Source organism: Scyliorhinus canicula, chromosome 19 (assembly GCF_902713615.1).
Source record: "Scyliorhinus canicula chromosome 19, sScyCan1.1, whole genome shotgun sequence".
NCBI lineage: Eukaryota > Metazoa > Chordata > Chondrichthyes > Carcharhiniformes > Scyliorhinidae > Scyliorhinus > Scyliorhinus canicula.
In genome coordinates this window covers 97,730,853-97,757,955 of record NC_052164.1, presented here as the reverse complement: position 1 = coordinate 97,757,955, position 27,103 = coordinate 97,730,853, and the positions used below count along the sequence as shown (strand labels likewise).

General features: G+C 45.9%; 1 protein-coding gene and 1 long non-coding RNA gene across 8 annotated transcripts in view; one reads left to right on the top strand and one right to left on the bottom strand.

Annotated features, from left to right (window-relative positions):
• Window positions 1-27,103, top strand: part of drd2a (dopamine receptor D2a) — a 168,998-nt gene that overhangs the window by 136,071 nt on the left and 5,824 nt on the right. For 4 of the 6 annotated variants that reach the window (XM_038779360.1, XM_038779359.1, XM_038779362.1 and 1 more), the window contains exons 3-7: window positions 11,423-11,532; window positions 17,126-17,262; window positions 18,593-18,789; window positions 20,185-20,271; window positions 25,524-25,875. In XM_038779360.1, coding sequence (XP_038635288.1) covers window positions 11,423-11,532; window positions 17,126-17,262; window positions 18,593-18,789; window positions 20,185-20,271; window positions 25,524-25,875 — 883 coding nt within the window. The remainder of the gene's footprint in view (window positions 1-11,422; window positions 11,533-17,125; window positions 17,263-18,592; window positions 18,790-20,184; window positions 20,272-25,523; window positions 25,876-27,103) is intronic. The other 2 variants (XM_038779364.1, XM_038779363.1) reach the window with 2 other exon arrangements.
• Window positions 17,052-27,103, bottom strand: part of LOC119954270 — a 36,410-nt gene continuing 26,358 nt past the window's right edge. The window contains exons 1-2 of one of the 2 annotated variants that reach the window (XR_005458204.1): window positions 22,857-23,021; window positions 17,052-17,406 (exon numbers count right to left, since the gene is read on the bottom strand). This is a non-coding gene — a long non-coding RNA (uncharacterized LOC119954270). Of the gene's footprint in view, window positions 17,407-22,856; window positions 23,022-27,103 lie in introns of those variants that run through there. The other variant, XR_005458203.1, reaches the window with a different exon arrangement.

Here is a 27,103-nt window from a genome sequence, read left to right as displayed (position 1 = left end):
TGGTGCTGCCGATTTTTGCACCCAGGACCGACCCCTGCAATTTCTCTGAAGTCAGGCCAGCTTCTCAATGACACTTAGCGCATGGCCCCTCTAGGCACTGGGAACCAGTCTGGAGTTGGGAACCTTTTGAAAGGCATGTTTAAAAGTTCTTACCCAATCTCCCTCCATGCTCTCATCATCCAATGTTTCTGTTGTTACAGTTTTCAGATGGCCTTGTTATGAATGCTTGGCTGAGCTCCCAGATTCACTAATGCATTAGCTCAGAAGGCATCTATTTTCGAAGGTAGAAGTGGAGCATTTGCTATTATTTACATCTCTGTGAGGTTATAATGGTTCTTCTTTCTTTGAACCGTTCTTTCCATTGTTTGCGTGTTCATAGCATTGCAAGAGCAGCAGTTTTTTCAATGCAAACATTTGCACGGGTGGCGCGCCATTGTTATTACGTGGCTCATTGGTTCTATAGTGCATTCTGTGTGAGTGGGCATGGAAGGATTAGGGATCATGGAAGGGGGATGGAGATATGGAGGTGGCATATGGTAAGGAGGGGATATGAGATTATGTGGAGGAGATGGGGAGCATGAGGGGGTGAGAGCTGCAGAGTCGAACAGCCTTCGGTAGAACTGGGACAAAGCTCAGAGATCCAAGGAGGGTATTTTAACTTGCCTGCCTCAGCACCCGCCCACCTCCATGACCGCATCTGAACTGCTTCCGGAATCGGTGAACCCAAATCGATCCCGCCCCCACCTCAGGACTGAAAATAGAACGTGCAAGGACATTTCTATGGAGTTGAGTCTACCAAGTCAGGAAACTCCCCTGTTACAGTGCCCATTGCAATGGGGAAAATCCAGCCCAATGTGTTGGCTTTGTCATGTCCCCTCAATCTGCGATGTTAATGATGGGGCAACATCCCACCTGGACACACGAAGGCTCAATGATCCTATATTAGCTCGGAATTTGGCACAGTCTCATTTGCCACTCTGGGGAGCTTCTGTGTCATTGATGTCACTGCGGTGACTACATGAAAGATAGGAATAGCTGCATTTGACGAGATGGTGGTACACTGGTATTGTCACTGGATGAGTAATTCAGAGACTCATGGCTCTGGGGACCCGGATTGAAATGCCACCATGGCAAATAGCAAAATTTAGATTCAATAAAAATCTGGAATTAAATGTTTAACAATGACCATGAAACTATTTCCAGATATGGTAAAATCCCATTTGGTTCACAAAAATCCTTCAGGGATTGAAAACTGTCATCCTTACCTGGTCTGGCTGTAGATCTGTGACTCCAAATCCACAGCAATGGGATTGACTCTGAAAAGGACCAGAAAACCTCTCCATCCAAGGGCAATTAGGGATGGGCAATAAATGCTGGCCTTGTCCAGCCAATGACGCCCATATCCCAAAAATCTGTAGAGGGACAGATAGTATTGAAGGGGGCTGCAGAAGGACTTGGACAGGTTAGGAGAGTGGGCAATGAAGTGGCAAATGATATACCATGTGAAAAGTGTGAGGTTATGCACTTTGGAAGGAGGAATTTATGCAGAGACTATTTTCTAAATTGGGAAATGCTTAGGAAATCAGAAGCACAAAGGGACTTGGGAGTCCTTGTTCACGATTCTCTTAAGGTTAACGTGAAGGTCCAGTCGGCGGTTAAGAAGGTAAATGCAATGTGTGCATACTTGTCAAGAGGGCTAGAATACAAGACCAGGGATTTACTTCTGAGGCTGTATGAGGCCCTGGTCAGACTCCATTTGGAGTATTGTGAGCAGTTTTGGGGCCCATATCTAAGGAAGGATGTGCTGGCCTTGGAAAGGGTCCAGAGGAGGCTCACAAGAATGATCTCTGGAATGAAGAACTTGTCGTATGAGGAACGGTTGAGGACTCTGGGTCTGTACTCATTGGAGTTTAGAAGGATGAGGGGGGATCTTATTGAAACTTACAAGATACTGCGAGACCTGGATAGAGTGGACATAACATTCCGTAACAGCCTCCCCGAACAGGCGCCGGAATGTGGCGACTAGGGGCTTTTCACAGTAACTTCATTTGAAGACTTCTCGTGACAATAAGCGATTTTCATTTTCATTTCATTTCAAGAGGATTTCACTTGTAGGAAAACTAGAACCAGAGGACACCATCTCAGACTGAAGGGACGGACCTTCAAACAGAGATGAGGAGGAATTTTTTCAGCCAGAGGGTGGTGAATCTGTGGAACGCTTTGCTGCAGAAGGCTGTGGAGGCCAAATCACTGAGTGTCTTTAAGACAGAGATAGATAGGTTCTTGACTAATAAGGGGATCAGAAGTTATGGGGAGAAGGCAGGAGAATGGGGATGAGAAAATACCAGCCATGATTGAATGCGCGGAGCAGACTCGATGGGCCAAGTTGTCTAATTCTGCTCCTATGTCTTATGTTTATGGTCCTATGAGTGAATTAAAAATAAATTGTAAGGGTCCTTCCTTTTATTCCCTTATTTCTCCTCTCTTTTATTTTGCCATTATCATTTTTGATACATGGGTGATTGATGGACATGTATCTTTAAGTCAAACAGCAGAGATAATGACGAGAGAACACTCTGCTAGTCTCTGCTAGTTTGAACAGGAGCTTCAGACCTTTCGGCACCAAAGAGAGAAACCAAACTTGGTTTGATTTATTGGTCCAAAAGGCTGTACTCTTTCTGGTAACAGGTAGTGACTGGATCCTATCCCAGTGGATTGATTTTCAGAGTCCCAGTTTGGCTCCTGGAAGCACAGGGACAAGAACCTTCTCTCTCTCTCTCCTCCGTGCTTTTGCCAGAAAGGCTGAGATTCTGAAACTGCAGAGAACCTGAATGAATGAATCTACAGGAAAACTATTACAGATTGAAAACAAAGACCGAGGCCCTCTCTCTCCAGAAAGTCTGTGAGTTCTATATTTCTGAAACTACAGAGGCCTGAATGAACCAACAGTGAAGCCTCAGAATGAAAGTAGAGGAGTAAGGTACTGGAAACTACCATCTGAAACAGAGACTCTTTTTCCTATTGACGTATGTTTTTTTTACACCTTTCTGACATGAAAAATGGAAATCGCTTTATTGTCACGAGTAGGCTTCAATGAAGTTACTGTGAAAAGCCCCTAGTCGCCATATTCCGGCGCCTGGCCGGGGAGGCTGGTATGGGAATCGAACTGTGCTGCTGGCCTGCTTGGTCTGCTTTAAAAGCCAGCGATTTAGCCCAGTGAGCTAAACCAACCCCTGGAGGACAAGGCGGGGCCTTCATGGATAACCTCAGCTGTAACGGGAATTGAACCTATGCTGTTGGCGTCGCTCTGCATCACAACCCAGCCAACTGAGCTAACCAACCCCAAATGAAAATCGCTTTATTGTCACGAGTAGGCTTCAATGAAGTTACTGTGAAAAGCCCCTAGTCGCCACATTCCGGCGCCTGTCTGGGGAGGCTGGTATGGGAATCGAACCGTGCTGCTGGCCTGCTTGGTCTGCTTTAAAACCCAGCGATTTAACCGAGTGAGCTAAACCAGCCCCCTCAGTGTTTGTCTTCCTTGTCTGTGTGTTTGTGTGTGGAGTGTGGGGATGAGTTAAAGTGCGGAATTAGACAATATTAACCAGTTATATTTGCTGCATTTTTCATTACAATTCTTGTTATTGATAAAAAGTAATTGTGTTTGCATTTGCAAACCTGGTGACTGTAATCATTGGGCAGCCAAGAGCCAAAGACTTTGGGTATTTTTCCAAGAGTTATCGGTTCATTCACTCGTGTTGCGACTCCACATCAAATGGGGCTGGAATTGACCGCGCATTAGCCCAGGGTGTCGTAACAAAACTACATAGCATCTTAAAAATAATAATAATCTTTTTTATTGTCACAAGTAGGCTTACATTAACACTGCAATGAAGTCACTGTGAAAATCCCCTAAGTGCCACAGTCCGGCGCCTGTTTGGGTACACTGAGGGAGAATTCAGAATGTCCAACTCACCTAACAAGCACGTCTTTCGGGACTTGAGGGAGGAAACCGGAGCATACGGAGGAAACCCAGGCCGACACGGGGAGCACGTGCAGACTCCGCACAGACAGTGACCTAAGCCAGGAATTGAAGCTGGGACCCTGGCGCTGTGAAGCCGCAGTGCTAACCACTGTTCTACAGTGTTGCCCAAGAATCATTTCATGAAGTTTAATCCATTATGTTTAAGTTTGTACCATTGTACTAATCAGTTTGTGCTGTGAAGGAAGAAGAATTAATTATTTGTCTTTTGGTTTTAATTGTGTCGAAAGAATGTTCTCAACATTGCTCACAATTTGAACTTTGAAGAAATATTTTGTAAGTAACTTTTTAACAATAACATTCAATCAGTGGCCTTTCTTGAAATGCAGTAGACCTTTGCCAAAATGTATTTTAGAATGGCGCACTGACGGGGCAACAACTGTTTATCAATCAATAGTCTAACATCTAACCCCACTCAAATTGGTGATTCAGAGTATGACTGCTTTCAAATAAAGCCCATGGCAACAATGCTCATAGTGAGGTTGAAATTTAAAAAGGCACAAGAATATTTGTAGATGTCCCAAAGCATTCTGCAGTTGATGAAGTGAAGTTAAACCATAGTCACAGGGATAATGTAGGAGACACAGCAGCCAGTTTGTGAGCTACAAACTCCCATGAACATCAATGAAATAAGTGATGAGATAATCTGTTTTAGTGATGTTGGTTAAAAGATACTTATTGGCCAGGCCACCCATGGCACCCCTGCTCCACCTCAAAACAATGGTATAGTCCATACAGGGCTGACAAAGTCGCAGTTTGACATCTCACCCAAAAGATTGCACCAGTGACCATGCAGCACTTCCTCAATACTGCATAGATCAGGGGTGGGCAAACTTTTCCGTGCAAGGGCCGCATTCAGAAATTCACAATTCACAAAGGGCCGCATAGTATATTAAGTAAAATAATTACTTCACCCGGTTATGATTCTGGGCGCCTCATATAGAACATAGAACAGTACAGCACAGAACAGGCCCTTCGGCCCTCGACGTTGTGCCAAGCAATGATCACCCTACTCAAGTCAACGTATCCACCCTATACCAGTAAGTAACCCAACAGCCCCCCCACCCATTAACCTTTAAAAAAAAAATTAAAAAAAAAAAAATTTTTTTTTAAACAAAATTTTTTTTTTTTTTTTAATGACTTGGAGGGCCGCAGAAATACCTTTGGCGGGCCGCATGCGGCCCGCGGGCCGTAGTTTGCCCACCCCTGGCATAGATCATAGAATTTACAGTGCAGAAGGAGGCCATTTGGCCCATAGAGTCTGCACCAGCCCTTGAAAAGAGCACCCAACTAAAGGCCATACCTCCACCTGATTCCTGTAACCCAACCTAACCTTATTTTTGGACCGGAAGGGCAATTTAGCATGACCAATCCACCTAACCTGCACATCTTTGGACTGTGGGAGGAAACCGGAGCACCCGGAGGAAACCCACGGGGAGGACGTGCAGACTCCGCACAGACAGTGACCCAGGTGGGAATCGAACCTGGGACACTGGAGCTGTGAAGCAATTGTGCTAACCACTGTGCTACTGTGCTGACATTGGGACTGTCAGAGAAGATTGTTTGCCCAAGGGCAGAATTTAACCAAAACATTTCAAAGGACGCGATTTGATGGAAAAATTTCAAAGTGTCATTTTGGGCGTGATTGGCGGATTGTTTCTCGATGGCTGCGATGGTGAGATCACAGCCCGTATTTAATGGCACTTAGTGCCACAAATGAGCCCCCATGAGCTTCATGCCATTACTGGCAGTCTCACCGCCTGATTCGGTGGACCTGCGCATACCTAGCGTTTTGGCACAAACAAGGGAGAGCTGCTTTTAAAACGCTCCCTCAGCACTCGCTCTCAGTGAACACACAATCATGGATGCATGCAGACATTACTCCTTGCTTTGAGGATGCCGACCTGGTCAGGATGTGAGACGGGACATCCTGTTCACCTGAGGGAGTCGGAGGAGCAGCGGCAGGGTCGCCAATACCACCTGGGAGGCAGTGGCAGCGGCTTTCAGTGCGGGCAGCATAACCAAGAGGACGACCATACAATGTTGGAAGAAGACCAATGCCCTCCATCGAGCTGCTAAGATAAGTTACCATCCCTCTCCTGGCATCAGTTCTACCGCCCACCCCTCAAAATCCACCACCCCCCCCCTCTGCACAAAACACTGGCTAACACATTATGTTCGAGGTTATAATGGAGAGACGTGGAGCGGAGTACCAGAAATTTGAGTCCTCACTCCTGTCATGTGAGTGTCCCTTTAAGAAAGGTTTTGTTTGAGCACATGGCTTTGAACATGCCTTCAGTGATGACATTTGTGGTTGGAACTGGGCTGTCGCTGTCAGGTGGGAGGGGTGTTTTGAGTTTCAGTTTCGGTTTGTTGGTTTGGACTGCAGAAGAGCAGCAGTGTTTCCCTGTTCTCTCTGTTTTTATTTTAAAGCTGTTCCAGTGAACTGAAAGCACACTGGGTGTGGCAAACTACCTCGGTAACTTGAAAGATAGAGTTGCTTTCCAGAAGGAGTTTTGTATCTGCTGGGTGGAGGCTGGATCTCAGGGAAAGGACCAGTCCCATTCAAGTGAGATTGCAGTGTGCTGGGCCATGCCCAAAGTGCCAGTCTGGCAGTGCCAAAGTTCCCAGATGCCAGCAGAAGTGCCAGTGTGGCACCCTCCCCTGTCCCCGACCACCTAGGGGTCTCCAATGGCCTGGCAGACCACTTAGTCCATTCTTGTGTGGACCAGTACTAAACAGCCCTCTCGCGAGATTCAATGGCCTCGTCCCAACACCAAGTCAATCGTGACCCAAGTTCCTGAAGTGGGACTTGAACTCACAACCTCCTATCTAAATATCATTTGACAGGAATGTCTGTCCTCAGCACTGCCGGTGCCACCATCAGGTTTAGTCACCTTCTTGAAGCCCGTCCAAATTAATCAATCAATTGGACTCCAATGCCTGGTTATTTTCCATAGAGAAATCGAGGAGCGCTCTGAAAAAATGAACCTCTTTACACTCTCCGACCTCTTTAATATGGTGATATGCATCACTGTAAATACACAAGGGATCAATGCAGATATACTACACCTAGCTAGACACTAGACGGAGCACCAGAGACATCATGACACACAGACAGTAAACCAATAGGCCAGTAAGATAGGACATGACCAATGGGCATTCAAGACACACAGAGGTGACACTACCACAGGAGGGCATTACACCAACCCATATGTAAGGACACAGCACACATGATCTTCTTCTTTCCAGTGGAGACACTTAGTGAGTACAGACAGGGTTGATTGAAACACATCACACCCACCACGTGGATTGTAGCAGACTGGTTAGCTAGTCTGAGTAGCCATAGCAGGATTAACAGAAGAGTCGAATCCAAGTAGGAGAATTGTTAATATGGGCAGCAGGGTAGCATGGTGGTTAGCATAAATGCTTCACAGCTCCAGGGTCCCAGGTTCGATTCCCGGCTGGGTCACTGTCTGTGTGGAGTCTGCACATCCTCCCCCTGTGTGCGTGGGTTTCCTCCGGGTGCTCCGGTTTCCTCCCACAGTCCAAAGATGTGCGGGTTAGGTGGATTGGCCATGCTAAATTGCCCGTAGTGTCCTAATAAAAGTAAGGTTAAGGGGGGGGTTGTTGGGTTGCGGGTATGGGGTGGATACGTGGGTTTGAGTGGGGTGATCATGGCTCGGCACAACATTGAGGGCCGAAGGGCCTGTTCTGTGCTGTACTGTTCTATGTTCTATGTTCTAAATGTGTAAAAGCTATCTCCAAGTCTGAACCTTCCTTTGTCAGTGTACATCAAGGAAGCAGCTTATGCTACGTCAAGAGCATAACAAAACATTTAAGAATTGTGTCGTACTCATTGCACCGCACACTATCTGACTAGCTGAGCCTCTGACTCCTCGGATACCTCCTCGCTCCGTTTCTGTTATTGCAAGGTGAATCCCACTTCCTTAAGAAAACCTTTTCTTCAGCTTTGTGGTTTACTTTCCTACTGCTTGAGAATGTTTCGACAACCCTTTCCGCACCCACACTGCACAGCGACGTGAGCAAACTTTCTCTGTTCTGCTGGAACGGTGATCAGGTTTCGGACAGATTTCTTGGTTGCTGACTGGTTTTTGCATTTCTGAAATGTGGCGAATTGTCATGATTCTCAGAACTATAATTGTCTTACACTGAGAATGACCTACATTTCGGGGCAGCGCTGCTGCCTCACGACACCGAGGTCCCAGGTTCGATCCCAGCTGTGGGTCACTAACCATGTGGAGTTTGCACATTCTCCCTGTGTTTGCGTGGGTTTCACCCCCACAACCCAAAGACGTGCAGGGTAGGTGGATTGGCCAAGCTAAAATTTGCCCCGTGATTGGAAAAAATGAATTGGGTACTCTAAATTTTTTTTTTTTTACCTACATTTTACTGGAAAAAGCAATTTAAATGTGTGTCTTCAACTTCTCACAAATGGAGAAATATTCACACGATCTTGGAAGGAGGTGAGATTTATGCTATTACGTACTATGATTTGCTGCTTACATGGGAGCAGCGTTTGACTCTATTCTCTCTCATTTTGTTTTGTTGCTGTAAAATTTGGGAATGGTAGCTTTGGCTACTGGAGCAGTTCCCCGTTTAGCATCTGGTATGACCATTGAGCCCTTACAGGCCACAGTAATCAATGAGGAGGAAGTAGACGCTCGAGTAATTAAAAACGGACTGAGGACAACTGAGCTGGGTGACAAACATTCTTGGGTAATGAAGGAAACCAGGCGAGAAATCATTAAAGCTTTTGATGTAGCAATGGTCAAATCAGGAGACCAGCTATAAGGTTGTCATATAATGTAAAGGGCTGCACGGTAGCATAGTGGTTAGCACAATTGCTTCACAGTTCCAGGGTCCCAGGTTCGATTCCAGGCTTGGTCACTGTCTGTGCGGAGTCTGCACGTTCTCCCCGTGTGTGCGTGGGTTTCCTCCGGGTGCTCCGGTTTCCTCCCACAGTCCAAAGATGTGCAGGTTAGGTGGATTGGCCATGCTAAATTGCCCTTAGTGTCCAAAATTGCCCTTAGTGTTGGGTGGGGTTGCTGGGTTGTGGGGGTAGGGTGGAGGTGTGGGCTTGGGTAGGGTGCTCTTTCCCTTTCCAAGAGCCGGTGCAGACTAAATGGGCCAAATGGCCTCCTTCTGCACTGTAAATTCTATATGCATGCACTTCCTGTTACAGTCACACAGCTGTTCCGTAACTCAGGCCGGGATTTTCCAAGACGGTTTTTCTGCCAGGAGTCGCAGTCCATCATTGGCGAGTCATAAGATCTTCCAGCCTTGCTGATCTCTGTGGCATTTTGCATGGATAGCCCGTCCCACGGCCAAGGAACCCGTCACGTGGGACCACCCTCGACCTGCCCAGGATTATTTCAAATGCTTCTTCACCCACTTGTTCCCACCATCCCTTCGAATCCTCATCTCGCACCTCCCACCTGCAATTTTCTGGCCATTTTTAGACCCCCCCCCTCCCCCCCCCCCCCAATGCCTTGAGACCTCAATTGTGCCCAGGCTCACCCCCCAGTGGGGCCTCCTTCTTGGCCAACTGCCTGATTCCTCTTGCTGTTGCTTACCTGAATCCTTGTCTGAAAAATGGAGAGGGGACGGGAGAGAGGGGAGAGAACAAAACAAAACAAAGCCAAGGTGACAGTGACAGGTAAAGAGATATTGCATGAACTTCCTTTGAGATCCTGCACATCCTAACATTAAGTTAAAGCAACGACACAACAACTGCATTCCTCCATTATGTGGCGGGGGAGACAAAATTAAGTAACATTGCTACATTTACAAATGACACTGTGAATAGGAGGAAAGAATCCATGGCAGGAAAATCAACTAAATGAGAAGATAGAATGTATGGGACATTCTGAGATCCCTTGCTGCCAGCAAAGACCCAAGCTCACTGGGAGCTCGGGCAGAGCTATGGAGTCTTATTCATTAGCACTGTGAGATTGTACAATTGACGCTATCATTTTAAGTTGCTCACAGTTACTTTCTTCACATGGTTGACTGAATCCATCTCTCCTAAAAGCTTTGACTTTGGGCAGCAGGTTACAGCAAGTGATGTGGGTCAGCTGCTTGTTTTACAACTCTGTCAGTAACTTCAATGAAAGTGAGAATCAGAAAAGATGTTGAACGCAAGGCTGACCCTGCATGTACCCTTTCAGAAGTGAAAATGACCCCTTAGTGCATAAACTGAAAAGTGGTTTTACCGCTGTATTCTTCACAAACCTGACACAAGAGACAATAGTCAGCATGAAGGGCACAGAACGAGAAGGGATGGTTTATACATCCGATTTTATGGGAGCTCCCTCAGCGACCACAGAGTCTCATAGCTGAAAGAACCACGTTCAAATGCAATTTGTCACCCCATCCTTGCCACTAAAATGATCCGGTTGAGTGATGAGGATTCTAATCTTGCTCCTTTCCTTCAAGTTGAAGGGTTTTCAAATTAATGATCGCCTGTGCTCAGTCACCTCATGTCAATTTGTGTCTGCCCCGGATCAGCAGATTGCAGGCTCAAAGTCACCGCTGCCTAGCATCGGGGTTTGACTTCATCGTCCAGGCTATTGTCAGCCAGTGTTACTGTCTCGTTGCAGTGTCAGCTGTAGGTCACTGGAAGCACTCCCACCTCTGAGTCAGAACGTTGCGAGTTCATTGCCCCATTGGAAAAACCTGAGCACAGAATCCCGGTGAGATGCTCCAGTCCCGTGTACTGAAGGAGTGCTGCACTGTCCGAGGCGCTGTTTCTCGGATTCGATGCAAAACCGGGGTCCTGCCTGCCTCCTGAGCTCAATGTAAATGCTCCCATGGCACTATTGCCAAGTAGAGGAGCACCGTTCACCCCAGTACCCTGGCCATAAATTATCCCTCAAACCACACCATAATAACATTCATTTTACGGGGGATCTTGCTGTGCTGTGTCTCCTATATTACAACAGTGACGGTACTACAAAACCATTTCATTGGCTGTAAAGAGGTCGGGATATCCTGAAGTCAAAAAGGACGCTATAGAAATGCAAGTCTTTCTTTTTCATGCAAGGGGTCCTTCATTGCTGGAGAAATTGTATTTTTTTTTACCAAATACCAAATGAGAGCCCTGACTGCTGATTCGAGTAGTTAAAAGATCATGTGGTGTTATTTGACGATCGGCAGCACAACCAAAATATATTTGACCTGTGGTTGTGTGACAGATATTACTGGGGCAGAAATGTTGCTGTGTTTACCATTATAACAAGAATTGTACTTTTATCAAACAAACTACCTTGACGTGATGAGATGTGGTATAAATTGAGCCACTTCTAATTTATGCAGCTGTTCCTTTCACACTGCGATCTGAATTTATTTTTATGTTGCAAGGTGGTGGGAGAGTGGAGATTCAGCAGGATCCATTGTGATATTTTCGTGACTCTTGATGTCATGATGTGTACAGCAAGCATCCTCAACCTCTGCGCCATCAGCATTGACAGGTAATGTGTGCATTTACAATGTAACCCTGCAATTGCAGATTTAGGATTGGGATGTGCAGCCTCCAACAACATATCCAGTCTGACCTGATGAGCGATGTGTGCTGCTGCAGGTATGGCTGTGTGGGTTAATTGCAAAAAAGAGCTCCATAACTTCAATTCACATTTCTTACCAGTCACTGCTTGCCCTGAGAAGATGTTATTCCTAAACTACTGGTAATGTCTTGATACAACTGAGGGACTTGATAGGCCACCTCAAAGGGCACTTTGTGGGAGGTGGCACAGTGGTAATGTCACTCGGCTGGGAATCGAAACAGCCAGGCTAATGCAGTGGTATTGTCCCTAGACTAGCAATCCCGAGACCCAGATTGATGCACTGGGGACCTGGGTTTGAATCCCACCATCACAGATCGTGAAATTTGCATTCAATAAAATAAAAATGTGGAATGAAAAGTCTAATTGAAGCCATTGTCAATTGTTCTAAAAACCCACCTGGTTCATTAATTTTCTTCAGGGAAGCGAATCTGCCGTCCTTACCTGGTCTGGCCTACGTGCTGACTTCAGACCCACAGCAATATAGTTGCCTTTAATTACTTTCTGAAATGGTCCAGCAAGCCACTTAGTTGTATTCAACCGCCACAAAGAAAACACTAAGGGCGCGATTTGTGCCAGATCACAAAGGGCACGCCGGGTGGGAGAATAGCGGAAGGGCCTCCCGACATTTCTTACGCCCTCCCGCTATTCTCCCCCCCACCCCCCCCCCCACACCACCCCCCCCCCCCCCCACGCCCGACCCACGCCACAAATCGCCACTCACCGATTTCTACGGCGAGCAGCAATTCTCCGAGGCCGATGGGCCGAGCGGCCGGGCCTTCGCGCCCGTTTCAACATGGCAGCAAACCACACCTGTTCACTGCTGTCGTGAAATGGGCGCCATATGCCCGTCTGGGGCATCTGGGGGCCCGATTGGCACGGCAGTACCTCGGCCATGCGAAGGGGGACATAGGCCCGCGATCGGTGCCCACCGATCGCAGGCCGTGCGTCCATAATGGACGCACTCTTTTTCCTCCGCCGCCCCGCAAGATCAAGCCGCCACGTCTTGCAGGGCGGCTGAGGGAAAAGACGCCAACTGCGCATGCGTGGGTTGGCATTGTCCAACCTGCGCATGCGCGGCTGACGTCATCGGCCGCGTCAGCCGCGTGACGCTTGACGTGCGGCCTTGACGACTGTGACGCACAGGGCCCGCTCCTAGCCCCGCCCGGGGGGGAGAATCGGCCCTGGAAGTGGGCGTGAAGGCTGCCGTGGGTCACGGCCTGTCCCACGGCAGCCTTTACGATTCTCCGCATTTGCGGAGAATCTCGTCCAAAGGAATTAAATCGGATGGACCACCCAGTATCGACCTTGGCACCGGAAATAACAACAGCAAACCCAGCTCCGTCGACACTGCAAAGTCCTCCTTGCTAACATCTGGGGACTTGTGGCAAAATTGGGAGAGCTGTCCCACAGACTAGTCAACCAACAGCCTGACGGAGTCATACTCACAGAATCAGGCCTTACAGATAATGAGCCTGACACCACTATCGCTATTTCTGGGGATGTCCTGTCTTACCGGCAGGGCAGACTCAGAAGAGGTGGCGGCACAGTGGTAAACAGCCGGGAGGGAATTGCCTGGGAGTCCTCAACATCGACCTTGGATCCTGGTGAAGTTACAAAACAGAACTACCGTGTTCCAAACAGCAATAGCAACAGTGAAACACAGAGTTAAACACTTTCGCGACCAACAGGTCAGATCTAAGCTCTACAGCCCTGCCACATCCAGCCGTGAATGGTGGTGCACAATTAAACAACTCGCTGGAGGAGGAGGCTCCACAAATATCCCCATCCTCAATGATGGAGGAGTCCAGCACATATGTGCAAAAGACAAGGCTGAAGCATTCGCTACAATCTGCAGCCAGTAGTGCTGAATTGATGATCCATTTGGCCTCCCCTGAAGGTCCCCAACATCACAGATGTCAGTCTTCAGCCAATTCAATTCAATCCAAGTTACATCAAAAAGCAGCTGAAGGCACTGGATACAGCTACGTCTGTGGGTCCTGACAATATTCCGGCAATAGTACTGAAGACCTGTGCTCCAGAGCTTGCCTCGCCCTAGCCAAGATGTTCCAGTACAGCAACAACCCCGGCATCTACCTGGCAATACGGAAACTTGCCCAGGTGTGTCCTGTACACAAGAAAGAGGACAAATCCAACCCGACCAATTACCGCGCCATCAGTTCATCAGAAAAGTGATGGAAGGGGTTATCAACAGTGGCTATAAGTGGCATTTACTGATCAATAACCTGCTCATAGATGCTCTGTTTAAGTTCCACTCGGCTCTTGTCCTCATTACAGCCTTGGTTCAAACATGTACAAAGAGCTGACTGCCAGAGGTGAAGTGAGAGTGACTGCCCTTAACATCAAGGTAGAATTTGATCACATTTGGCATTCATGAGCCCTAGAAACACTGGAGTCAATGGGAATCAGGGGAAAACTCTCCTCTGGTTGGAGTCATACCTGGCACAAAGGAGGATGGTTGTGGTGGTTGGAGGTCAATCATCTCAGCTCCAGGACATCACTGCAGAAGATCCTCAGGGTAGTGTCCTCGGCCCAAGCATCTTCAGCCGATTCAGCAATGACCTTCCTTCCATCATAAGGTCAGGATGTTTGCAGAAGATCGCACAATGTTCAGCACCGTTTGCAACTCCTCAGATAATGAAGCAGTTCATAGCCGAATTCAGCAAAACCTGGATAATATCCAGGTTTGGGTTGACAAGTGGCAAGTAACCCAAGTGCCAGACAACAACCATTCCAACAAGAGAGGATCTGATCCATCTCCACATAAACATTCAAAGGCAATACCATTGCTCAATCCCCCACAATCAACATCCAGGGGGATGCCATTGATCAGAAGCTGAACTGAACTAGCCATATAAATACTGTGGCTACCAGAGCAGGTCAAAGGCTTGGAATCCTGTGGTGAGTAACTCACCTCCTGACCTTGCAAACCCTGTCCATCATCTGCAAGGCACAAGTTAGGACTGTAACAGAATACTCTCCACTTGCCTGGGTGAGTGCAGCTCCAACAGCGTTCAAGAATTGCACTTGATTGCTACCCTTTCCACAAACAATCAATCCCGCTCCCATGTACAAACAGTAGCAGCCATGTGTACCACCTACAAGATGCACTGCAGGAACTCACCAAGGTTCCTTAGGCAGTATCTTCCAAACCCACGTCTATAACCATCTCGAGGGACAATGGTAGCAGACACATGGGAACTTCGCCACCTGGAATTACCCCTTCAAGTCACTCACCATCCTGACTTGGAAATATATCGTCGTTCCGTCACTGTCGCTGGGTCAAAATCCTGGAACTCCCTCTCTAACAGCATTGTGCCTGTACCTACAGCCCAGGGACTGCAGCGGTCTAAGAAGGCAGCTCACTACCTTCTCAAGGGAACTAAGAATGGGCAATAAATACTGACCTAGCCAGCGATGCCCATATCACTCAAATGAATAATAAAAAAAATATATAAAAGATTTAAGATTCAAAGTCACATTGGAGGCGACTAGGCAAGATCCCTCCCGAAAAGAAGCTGTGATAATCCACAAGCTTTTTAGTCAGTTTTCTTTTTTATTTCCCGATTTATAAATAAATTCAAATGCTCAAGTTGCCACAATATAGTTAGCAAATTTAATGTATTACTGATTTACTCATTTTATCTGTTTGAAATAACAAAGTTTTGAATGTTTAATTTATTACAATAATCACTTGACTTTCCTGTTGTACTGGAGATGGGTGAATAGCCAACAGACCATAGCAGACACTACCATTACCCACATGCTTAACCCAGAGTCTCACAGAATTCGAGAGATTTGAGAAGATCATCACAGGCCAAACATGGAGATAAATGCATTTCTAAGTTCATGTGCAGCAATAGAATTTATGGAGCAAGATAGAACCATAGAACCCCTACAGTGCAGCAGGAGGCCATTTGGCCCATTGAGTCTATGCCGCCCCTCTGAAAGAGCTTCCTACCTAGGCCCACACCCCTGTCCCTTTAACACCACCCAACCTGCACATCTTTGGACTGTGGGAGGAAACCGGAGCACCTGGAGGAAACTCACATGGACACGGGGGGAACGTGCAAACTCCACACAATCACGCAAGGCTGGAATCGAACCTGGGCCCTGTGTGGCAGCAGTGCTCACCACTGTGCTACCATGCCGTGCCAATCCAAACTTGACCAATGACTCTGATGAATGGCTTATCTGAATCCTGTCAGCTTCAACCCCTGAAATAACCAGGAACTGGCAAATCCTGATAAGGAACTGTCTTTCAGGATCTACCTGGTTACATTCACTTCCACCACCTCAGCAGTAACATGTTGGAGCAGTTTACCTGCCTTTTGACTCATTGACCACTTTGAAGTGTTTAAGATAATAAAGTTGCAGAGATAGGAGAGATAGAGGGGAACAATTTACTCCGGTGGGAGAATCCAGAACAAAGGGGAAGAACCCGTACCAGCCTCCCCGAACAGGCGCCGGAATGTGGAAACTAGGGGCTTTTCACAGTAACTTCATTTGAAGCCTACTTGTGACAATAAGCGATTTTTATTTTCATTTCATTTTCATTCACCTTTAAATCAGAACTAGGCTATTGAAGGAAAATGTCAGGAAGCACTTCTTTACACAAAAGGTATTGAAAGTCTGGAAATTCCTCTCCCAGGAAGCTGAAGGTCAATTGAAAACTTCAAAACTGAGATTTATAGACTTTTTTTCAGGATCGTTTTTAGGATTATGAACCCAAGGTGGGTAAATGGAGTTCGACCATAATCCAATTGATTGGTAGATGAGGCTTCAAAGGTTAAATGGTCTCCTTCTGTTTGTAATAAACCTGGCAGGTTCTTCAACAAATGGATGGTTTGTTCGAACAGATTACTGCCCAGGAGGTGAAAGTGAAAATCGATCTCTCGATTTGTCGAGATGTGCCTGTTTCGATGTGTCTGTCTGTCTCGCTCTGCTCCCCTCTCGACCTGCATGTGTGTACCTGGGACTCTGCGTGCATCGATCATCTCTTTCTGTTGGCTGGGGTTCAATCCCTGTATTGGCTGTGTCCTTCATGGAGGCGTCTTCCCTTACCTCGCCCCTCACTTGATGTGTTTTTTTCCCTCGCGAGCTATAATTTACCAATTCTCTCTGTCTCTCTGATGGAGAGAGATGTCTATTGTCCTTAATGGATGATGGTAAATTACCTCTGCCTGTGTGAATTTTGTTTCTGTGCCTCAACGTCTCTCTGCATGTGTTTATCTTATTTTTTCCCTCTATCCCGTCTCTCTCTTCCTAAATCGAGAATGGCTTTGCTTGTATTTGAGTACTATATTAGGATTGGAAAGTAAGATAAAACTTAATTTCAAGCAGTACGATATTTAAAAGTTAAAAGTTTTTGACTAAAAAATGGATAAGCAAAATATAACAGGGAGTCAGATACAAAGATTTATTATACATGATGCTTTAGCCAGTTACTTAATAATCCCCTTGTATGTCTCATTGTATGCAGATATACTGCTGTTGCTATGCCAATGCTTTACAATACCCGGTACAGTTCCAGGCGAAGAGTCACCGTTATGATCTCCGTTGTCTGGGGCTTGTCCTTCGCCATCTCCTGCCCATTATTGTTTGGACTGAATGACTCAGGTAGCAATATGCTTTTAGCTGAATATGTCCTTACTTTTGTATTTTGACATGTTATTCTGCTCCTGCTGAGGACACTGTTAGAGGTTCATCTTCAAGGTGCGGCTAGGGTTGACTTGAAGTATCTTTGAGAAGGAAGAGTATAAACTGAGAAAGAGCAAAAGGAAGAAATGAGGTTGGATTATAGAACAACAGTTGAAGAGCTACCTACGAAACACACACATTACACATATGCACGCACCTGCAGCACACTTTCCATATATACACACAAACCATGGCTAAATTGTATACCATCTACAAGATGCACTGCAGCAACTCGCCAAGGCTTTTTCAATGGAACCGTCCAAACCCACAACCTCCACCACTTCAAGTTCCCTTCCAAGTCGCACCCAACTCCAATTTGGAAATATATTACATTTCTTCATTGGAAATAAATCAAAATCCCCAACATCAGCACTATGGGAATACCTTCACAACATGCCTGCAGTGATTGAAGAACACGACTCACCATCACCCTGTCTACGGCCAAGAAATGGTGCCTTGTTGGTGATGTCAATATACAAAAAATACATTTTTAAAAATCTTTTGATCTAGTCACTGGGGACAGTTGCTAAATGGGAGGTTAAATGCTTCTTAGAAGGAATAAAAAAAAAAATCCATAGTTCCAAGAAAGAATTGATTTTGGTTAGATAATTTCACTTGCTTCATTTATGATGAATTTGAAATATTACATGCTGTTTAAGGCCCCCTCAGCTGTACTTCTTATTTACATCTCTCTGATAGCAAACCGACTAACATATTTGCATTAAAGCCCCTATTAGGATATTTTAGCACAGCTGTTAGCCCATATCAAATGAACAACTACGAAAAGATTGTGCAAAATAATGTTCTTTCAATGAAAATTAAACCCTAAGGCGCAGTCCAGTGACCAAGGGTGCCGATGTAGCAATTCACCATTCTGGAAGATACGATGATGTTCCAATTCTCCAGTGCCTACTGTGGCGTCATTATATTTAATTAACTATGAAGCCCTCTGGGCATCGTGAAGCTGCAAAAGATGTTATATAAATGCAAGTCTTTCAGGAAGGGGAATGGGACTTCCTCAGGTTGCTGATTTAACTGCAAAAGACTTAACAAACAGCCAATTTTGCTTCTGAAAAATATTGAAGGGAGGAGACGGAAGCCAAATCCAACCCAGAATATAATGAAAGCTTGGCAACAGTGGTCTCTGATGCTACATTTTTCACAAATGAGCCAAATTTAGAGCAACATTGTGCAGTACAGTCCTATTCAGTGGCAGTGGGAATAACCATTCAATCATTTCTAATTACAGACACCAGGGACGATGCCATCTGCACCATTATCAATCCTGACTTTGTTGTCTACTCGTCCATTTTTTCATTTTACATTCCCTTCATCGTCACACTGCTGGTGTATGTCCAAATTTATGTAGTGCTGCGGAAAAGGAGGAAGCGAGTGAACACAAAGAGGAGTAGCAGGTTTGAGTCGGAAATCCGAGCGCCGTTAAAGGTAAATTTGTCACGGCAAGGTAACCATTGCACAATGTTCAGCTCCAATTGCATCTCCCCAGATACTGAAGCAGTCCATGTCCAAGTTCATCCGGGGCTGGACCAGATTCAGGCTTGGACTGACAGGTAGCAAGTAACCTTTGCGCCACATAAGTGGCAGGCAATGATTGTCTCCAAAAGGAGAGAATCTAACAGCTCCTCTTGACATTCAATAACATTACCATTGCTGAATTCCCAACTATCAACATCCTGGGGTCAATCATTGACCAGGAACTGAATTGGACGAGCCATATAAATACTATGACTACATCAGCAGGTCAGAAGTTGGAAAGCCTGCAAGTAACTCACCTCCTGACTCCCCAAAGCCTGTCCACAATCTACAAGGCACAAATCAGGATTGTGATGAAAGACTCCCCATTTTCCTGGATGAGTGCAGCTCTAACAAAACTTAAGAAGCTCAATACCATCCTGGACAAAGCAGTTCGCTTGATTGGCACTCCATCCACATTCACTCCCTCCACCACTGACACACAGTAACAGCCATGTGTACCATCTACAAGATGCACTGCATGAACTCACCAAGGCTCCTTAGGTAGCACCTTCCAAACCCATGACCACTGCCATCTAGAAGGACAAGGGCATATGATGCCTGGGAGCACCACCACCTGGAAGTTCCCCTCCAAGTCACTCACCTTCCCAACTTAGAAATATATCACCGTTCCTTCACTGTCACTGGGTCAAAATCCTGAAACTGCCTCTTTAACAGCTCTGGGGTGTACCTGTGCCACGTGGGCTGCAGTCGTTCAAGAAGCCAGTTCGCCACCACCTTCTCAAGGGTAATTAGCGATGGTCTATTTTTCTTGTATATCAAATAGAGATTTCTGGGTTCAAGCGCCTGTCAAGAATTTAGACACATCATCAAGGCTAACATTCCATTATGTTAGTGAGAGAGCGCTGTGATGCTGGATGTAAAATAATTTAAACAGGATATGAAGCCAAAGTGCAGCCTCATGTTACCATGGATCTATTTTACATTAATAGAACTACTTGAAGATCAAAGATTCACTCCCCAACTAGCTTTACCAAAAACAAATAACCTGCTCAATCATCTAGTTTCTCTCTTTTGGGCTGTTACGTTTCCAAGAATTGTTGTCTAATTTGCCGCACTCACATCATTTCAATGCACATGAAACACTGTGAGGACCTGTTACCCATTTTTGTAAACATATCTAATTTCCAATTACTTCAAGGAGGATGTTGTATTTCAAATTTTTATAATTTCACAGTAGTTTGTTAATTAGGTGGTGGGACGTGCAGGAAATAGTACAAAATGGGCAAAACAAAATACACATAATTTTTTAATTGCTGGAATAAACAGTCCATTTTGTGCTTTTAGGATAAATGTACCCATCCGGAGGATGTGAAGCTGTGCACAGTAATTGTGAAATCAAACGGTAGCTTCCCAGTCAATAAGAAGAAAGTGGTGAGTGTCGCTAATTCTATTACCTTGTCGATTTGTTGCAGTTTCACCCCAGCTACCAATGGCAGTCTAATGAGGTAAACAGTTGGAAAGCCCAAGTTACATTGTGAAATATGCAGGACTGTGGGTCAACCACAAATCACCCAAATTTCACAAGGGAGCTCAATGTGTGTCTGTTTTGACCCAGGTCTTAAGGTTATTCGGTAAGCACAGGTTGGATAATCTCATGATCAACAAGAGTAAACTTAGGTCTCCCAGAATTTCCTGTGACTGCAGTGTCATTGTACTTCTGGAATCATTGCAAAAAGGGCACTGGATCTGAACTCCTTGTTGAACATAGTGCTCTAAAAGTAGATGATGGTATCATACTGCACAGAGGGAGGCCATTCACCCCATCATGCCAGCTTTCGGAAAGAGCTACTCAATTGTTTAAACCCCCCCCCCCCCCCCCCCCCCCCCCCCCGATCTTTCCTCCTAGCCTTGCAAATGGTTTTCCCTTCAAGTATATTTCCAATTTGCTTTCGGAAGTTACTACTGAATCTACTTTCACTGCCCTTTCAGGCAGCACATCACTATCAGGGCAGCATGGTAGCACAGTGGGTAGCACAGTTGTTTCACAGCTCCAGGGTCCCAGGTTCGATTCCCGGCTTGGGTCACTGTCTGTGCGGACTCTGCACGTTTTCCCCGTGTCGGCGTGGGTTTCCTCCGGGTGCTCCGGTTTCCTCCCACAGTCCAAAGATGTGCAGGTTAGGTGGATTGGCTATGCTAAATTGCCCTTTGTGTCCAAAAACAAAGGTTAGGTGGGGTTACGGGGATAGGTGGAGCTGTAGGGTTAGGGTGGAGGTATGGGCTTAGGTAGGGTGCTCTTTCCAAGGCCGGTGCAGACTCAATGGGCTGAATCGCCTCCTTCTGCTCTGTAAATTCTATGATTCTATGATCATAGCCATCTGCCACAGCACGTTACCCCCCCCCCCCCCCCCCCCCCCCCCCCCTATCTCCTTTCTGGTTCTTTTGCCAATTATCTTAAAATCTGTGTCCTCTGGTTACCCCTTCTCCGCTGGTGGAAAAACTGAGATGAGGAGGAATTTCTTCAGCCAGAGGGTGGTGAATCTGAGGAATTCTTTGGCACAGAAGGCTGCGGAGGCCAAATCACTGAGTGTCTTTCAGACAGAGATAGATAGGTTCTTGATTAATAAGGGGATCAGGGGTAATGGGGAAAAGGCAGGACAATGGGGATGAGAAAAATATCAGCCATGATTGAATGGCAGAACTGACTCGATGGGCCAAATGGCCTAATTCTGCTCCTATGTCTTATGGTCTTAAGGCCTTACCCTATCTAATGCACATGCAACTTTTGAACACCTATATTAAATTGTCTCTTAACTTTCTCTGCCCAGAGGAGAACAGTCCCAGGTTCACCAGTCTCTCCAGATGACTGAAACCTCTCATCCCCGCGAAAGTATTTTTTTCAGATCCTGAACATGAGTGTTTTGTGTACAACTCACTGCTGGGCAGATTGCATTCTGTCCTTCTTAAGCAATAGCAAACCTGAAGAAAGTCCCAGGAGAATTGGATTTGAAGAGTGGCTCAAATGGTCTTTAATACCACTTGATATTAGAACATTAAAAACCCCGTCATAGGGCTGCAGGAAGAACCACTGATAAAATATTCCACCTACCTTAGCTAATTCATCCATCCAAAATAACATACATCCACCATGTCAAAACATGACATGAGGCAGTGACGTGTTTGCCACCAGTATTTAATCCAAAACTCCCATCCAAGTGTTAATCACAGTTTGGATGGGCTAAGGTTCCTGAAGTCTTAAATTTACCACTAACCAGTTTGAACATCAGCCCACTGACCTGGCACCCTTGTTGTTCCCTTGTTCCTCTATTTAGCGCCTTATTGGCTAATCTCCTGTGTTGTTGCTCACAACTGATGAGACGTCCACAATGTCACGTTTTAGTTGCAGGCAACATTGTTCAATGTCGCATTTCCCTTCAGTTCTGCTGTTTGTGTACTGTCTGGAGTGACGTGGACTGACTAGTTATGTCTTGCCGTCAATTGTGGGATAATACATTTGCACACCAGACTCCAACAATGGCTAAGATACAGGATCAAAACCCTGATATTTTAACTTATATGTAAGACTGGGAAGAAATGATTCCCTCCAGGAGTGATTGCAGAAAGAAATAGGGAATTTGTAGTTTTAAAACAAAACTTTATTATGAATTCAATATTAACCTCTTTACACACCTGAAAAGTTCAGCTTACAATTGCTCTTTAAACACCACTACTCAATTTCCCATTAAACAACAAAAAAAGAAACATCCAGCTCTCAATCTGCCTTAAAACCAGCATGGCATAGAGTAATACGTGCTTTACAAAACAGGTTTGATTCTTGTTAGAACCCCTTCAGAATCTAGCTGGATGTCTTCAAAATGATGGTTTACCTGGCATGTTTCAGCTTCTTCCTTGTCCCCAGACAAGACTGCTCTGCTTTAAATATTATTACTCCTTTTTTTAAAATAACTATCCTACCGTAAGAGAATTGTGGACTTAGTATCAGACAGATCAGACTTCACCTTGCTCCAGAGCTGTCTCCAAAAGTCCCTCCAAAGATTTCTCAAAATGTCTCTCTGCATCCCTTGTCTCCACCCAGCCATGACCTCATCTCCCCAAGCTGGAAAACAAATTAAATCATCAGACTGAAAGTACATTAACTCCCGGGGACTTTCCCCACTCAAACCACAGTGCATTAGCCCAGACTGAAAAATTGCATTCCATTGGTCATTCTCACCTTCTGGCACCTAAAAGCTCCCAGGCCTTTATAAAATTAAATCCTTTTTTAAAAACACCACTGCAGTCAAACACACTATAACCACAGGCATTTAACCCTTCAATTTCCCCAATATTTAGAAGCCAATATTCCTAAAATCCTCCATTTGTCACAAGGGGAGTTCCTTTAAGTTGGCAGCTGCTTGTAAAACGCTGTCCTTAGACCCGAGGTCAAAATACTGTTAGGAAAAACAGTCCTGAAAGAAAAAAAAAACTTTTTTGAGGGATATGGAAGAGTTTCGTATAAAACTCAAAATAAATATTTTTTATCCCTTTTTTAAAAAATTTTTAAAATAAATTTAGAGTACCCAATTATTTTTTCCAATTAAGGGGCAATTTAGCGTGGCCAATTAACCTAACCTGCACATCTTTGGATTGTGGGGGCGAAACCCACACAGACACGGGGAGAATGTGCAAACTCCACACGGACAGTGACCCAGGGCCGGGATTCGAACCCGGGTCCTCAGCGCCGTAGGCAGCAATGCTAACCACTGTGCCACCGTGCTGCCCTATATTTTTTATCCCTTGTACCTCAATCACTATCCAGTGGTTCCTGCTGGGAGGTAGCTGTGGATGGCACAGCAAAGGCCCCCACAGTTGAATAGCTTACAAGCATTTACTGTCCAGGATCACACATGAAAAATTACCATTTGGGTGAGGTACGGGAGAGGTACAGCGACCTGAGCCAAAGAGGCCTAGTTACTGGATTTAGGGGAGGAGATAAAAAGATAAAAAGTTCAGCAAGAAACTGCAGAAATAAAAGAGTTGCTTTTTAATTGATAATTTAGTTGTACAGAGCTTTAATCAAACCACATTTGGAGTATTGCCTTCTGCTCTGGGTTCTGCATCCCAGATAGGGTTGCCAACTCCGAAGTTGGCGCTCAGGTGAAGTTGCAACTGTTCCGGGAGGTTTTAGTCATGTGGTGTCTGATCATGTGACATCTGATGATGTGACATTTGCAAATGTTACTGCGTCGACCTGTAACTTGGTGTATTTCCTCAAAACCTAGCGGAGGGCTGTGAGAGCTTCCTACAACTGGGAGGCAGCACGGGTGGGTGAAGAAACAGTGCAGGCACAAACCTACTTTCTACTTTAAATTGCCCCTGGTTGCTAGCGGCAGTTCCCGTGAAAGACAAAGATGAGTCCACGGACTCCCAGGCAATCCTGCCAAGTTGGGAGTCCTACCCTCTGGCAGCGCCGGCCCTAGGGTTGCTGGCGCCCCGGGCAAGCTGAACTTCGACGCCCTTGGGGGGGGGCGGGGCCGAGAGGGGGGGCGGGGCCGAGAGGGGGGGCGGGGCCGAGAGGGGGGGGCGGGGACCCGAGGGGGGGGGGCGGGGACCCGAGGGGGGGCGGGGACCCGAGGGGGGGGAGCGGACCGAGCCGGGGACGGACCGGGGGAGCGGACCGAGCGGGGGGGCGGACCAAGGGGGGGCGCCCTGGGGGAGGGCGGCCACCGCGCATGCGCTGGTTGGCACCGGCCCAACTGCGCATGCGCGGGACCCGAGTCTCTGGCGCCCCCTAGCACATGGCGCCCCGGGCGACTGCCCGAGTTGCCGGTGCCTTGAGCCGGCCCTGCCCTCTGGGAAGGTGGTGTATAGGCCATCCAGACGAGGCAGTGCAGATTCACCGGACTGACACCGGGTCTTAGGGAATCAAGTTTGAAGAAAAGGTTGCAGACGCTAAGCTTGTATTGCCTTCAATATAGAAGATTGAGGGGTGATCTGAATGACGTGTTCAAAATGTGAAAACAATTCAATAGGACGCCCAAGGAGAATGTCTTTCGGTGGGTAGATCAAGAATACGGTGACATTTGCTTAAAATTAGAGTAAGAAGCCTTACAACAGCAGGTTAAAGTCCAACAGGTTTGTTTGGAATCACTAGCTTTCGGACCACAGCTCCTTCATCAGGTGAGTGTTGAAGGAGCAGTGCTCCAAAAGCTAGTGATTCCAAACAAATCTGTTGGATTTTAACCTGGTGTTATAAGATTTCTTACTGTGCCCATCCCTGTGCAACGTCAGCATCTCCACATCGTGGCTGAAAATTAGAAGTAGGCCATTTAGGAGGGGAACATAAAAAGTACTTTCTCAATTAAGTGTCAGTGGGAATCTGAAACTGTCAAATCTGAAACCCCAAAAGGCTGTGGATGTTGGAGCCATTAGAGATTTCTCGATCGAGATTATTATTAGGTGGAGTATCAAGGGATTTGCAGCTGAGTTATAGGGCAGCCATTATCTAACTGAATGGTGGTATAACCTTGAAGTAACTCAAGTTGCCAATTTTAAAACAGCTCATGTATTATCTTGGTGTAAATTTACTATTCAATGTCCTCACAGGGTCCATTTTTGCTGGCATTGATTTTCAGTGGCCTAACATGCACATTGCATATTTATCTGGTTTTGTTTTGGGATATTTGATCCTGGTCCAGGAAGCTGTCAACCACCAGGTCGATCTGGAGATGGAGATGATGTCATCGGCCAGCCCCCCGCCAGCGAAGCCCAAGCACAAAATGGCAGCTGTCAACCGCCAGTTGAGTGTGCCAGCACCCTCCAACCAAGGCGCCAGCACCAGCATGCCCTCACCTGGGGGCAGCCCGGTCAAAGGTGAGAAGAACGGACACCCTAAAGACATTGCCAAAGCACCCAAAGCTTTCGAAATCCAGTCGCTGCCAAATGGCAAAACGAGAACTTCACTGAAGAGCTTGAGCAAAAGGAAGCTGTCTCAACAGAAGGAGAAAAAGGCAACTCAGATGCTGGCCATTGTCCTCGGTTAGTACTGCCCAGTCTAAGCTCAGCGCCCACATCATATATGGCACTCATAATTTGGGGCCATATTGCCAATCCTAATCAGAAATGCCATAATGTGGTAAATGTATAAAATTAAACAGTTGAGGTGGGACATGGAGGGTTTGCTTATCAGAGTTTGGGCTAAAGAATATGCTAAAGTAGAGTTGAAGGAGACTTTTCCCCTAACTAATATTGCAAATTATATGGACGAGTTTAAAACTAACAGTTTCTGTGACTGTAACACAAAAGGAAATCCCATTACTTGGTGACCAAATTATCTTATCACAAAATGGGGCTCGATATATTGCCTCAGTGATAGATCTCAGCTGTAAGCATCTGCTAGGGATAAGGAGCTTAAAGGATCATTTGAATGTGGTGTTCAAATAATGAAGAAAGTTGATCGGGAAATTAGGAAATTACCTATACAGCTAGTGAAGTGATCTAAAATGAGTGACCGTAGTCTGGGCAGCACAGTAGCACAGTGGTTAGCACTGTTGCTTCACAGCTCCAGGGTCCCAGCTTCGATTCCCGGCTTGGGTCACTGTCGGTGCAGGGTCAGCACGTTCTCCCCGTGTCTGCGTGGGTTTTCTCCAGGTGCTCCGGTTTCCTCCCACTTCCTGAAAGACGTGCTGTTAGGAAATTTGGACATTCTGAATTCTCCTTCTGTGTGCCGGAACAGGTGCCGGAATGTGGTAACTAGGGGATTTTCACAGTTAACTTCATTGCAGTATTAATGTAAGCCTACTTATGACAATAAAGATTATTATTATAAATATTGAAGCTAAGTCAGTTATAGCAAGAACACGTATTTGCATAGAATTACGTAAAAATAATACAGAAATAGGCCATTAATCCCAAATAGACTATACTGTAATACAAGTAATGTTCCATACTACTCAAACCTCTTTCCAGTATGTTTCATCTAGCACTTTCACTCAGCACAGACCTGTTCCCAGGATGCCTTCCCCACACAGTCAACAAAAACTCAGCTCAACATCACCCCTTAAATATCCCTTTTTCCCTTTCATCTTCGATTCCATACTTATCAGCACCTCTTTAAACTCAACATTTCCAAAATATAAAAATCTTTAGTGTTTTCTATTCTCTCCACTTTCAGGTCAAATAAAATTACACAATCTTCCTTTGTTTGTTTATGAAACTTTTGTAAATTGTAAAACTCCCTTATTCCCCTTTGAAATTTAACAGCTGA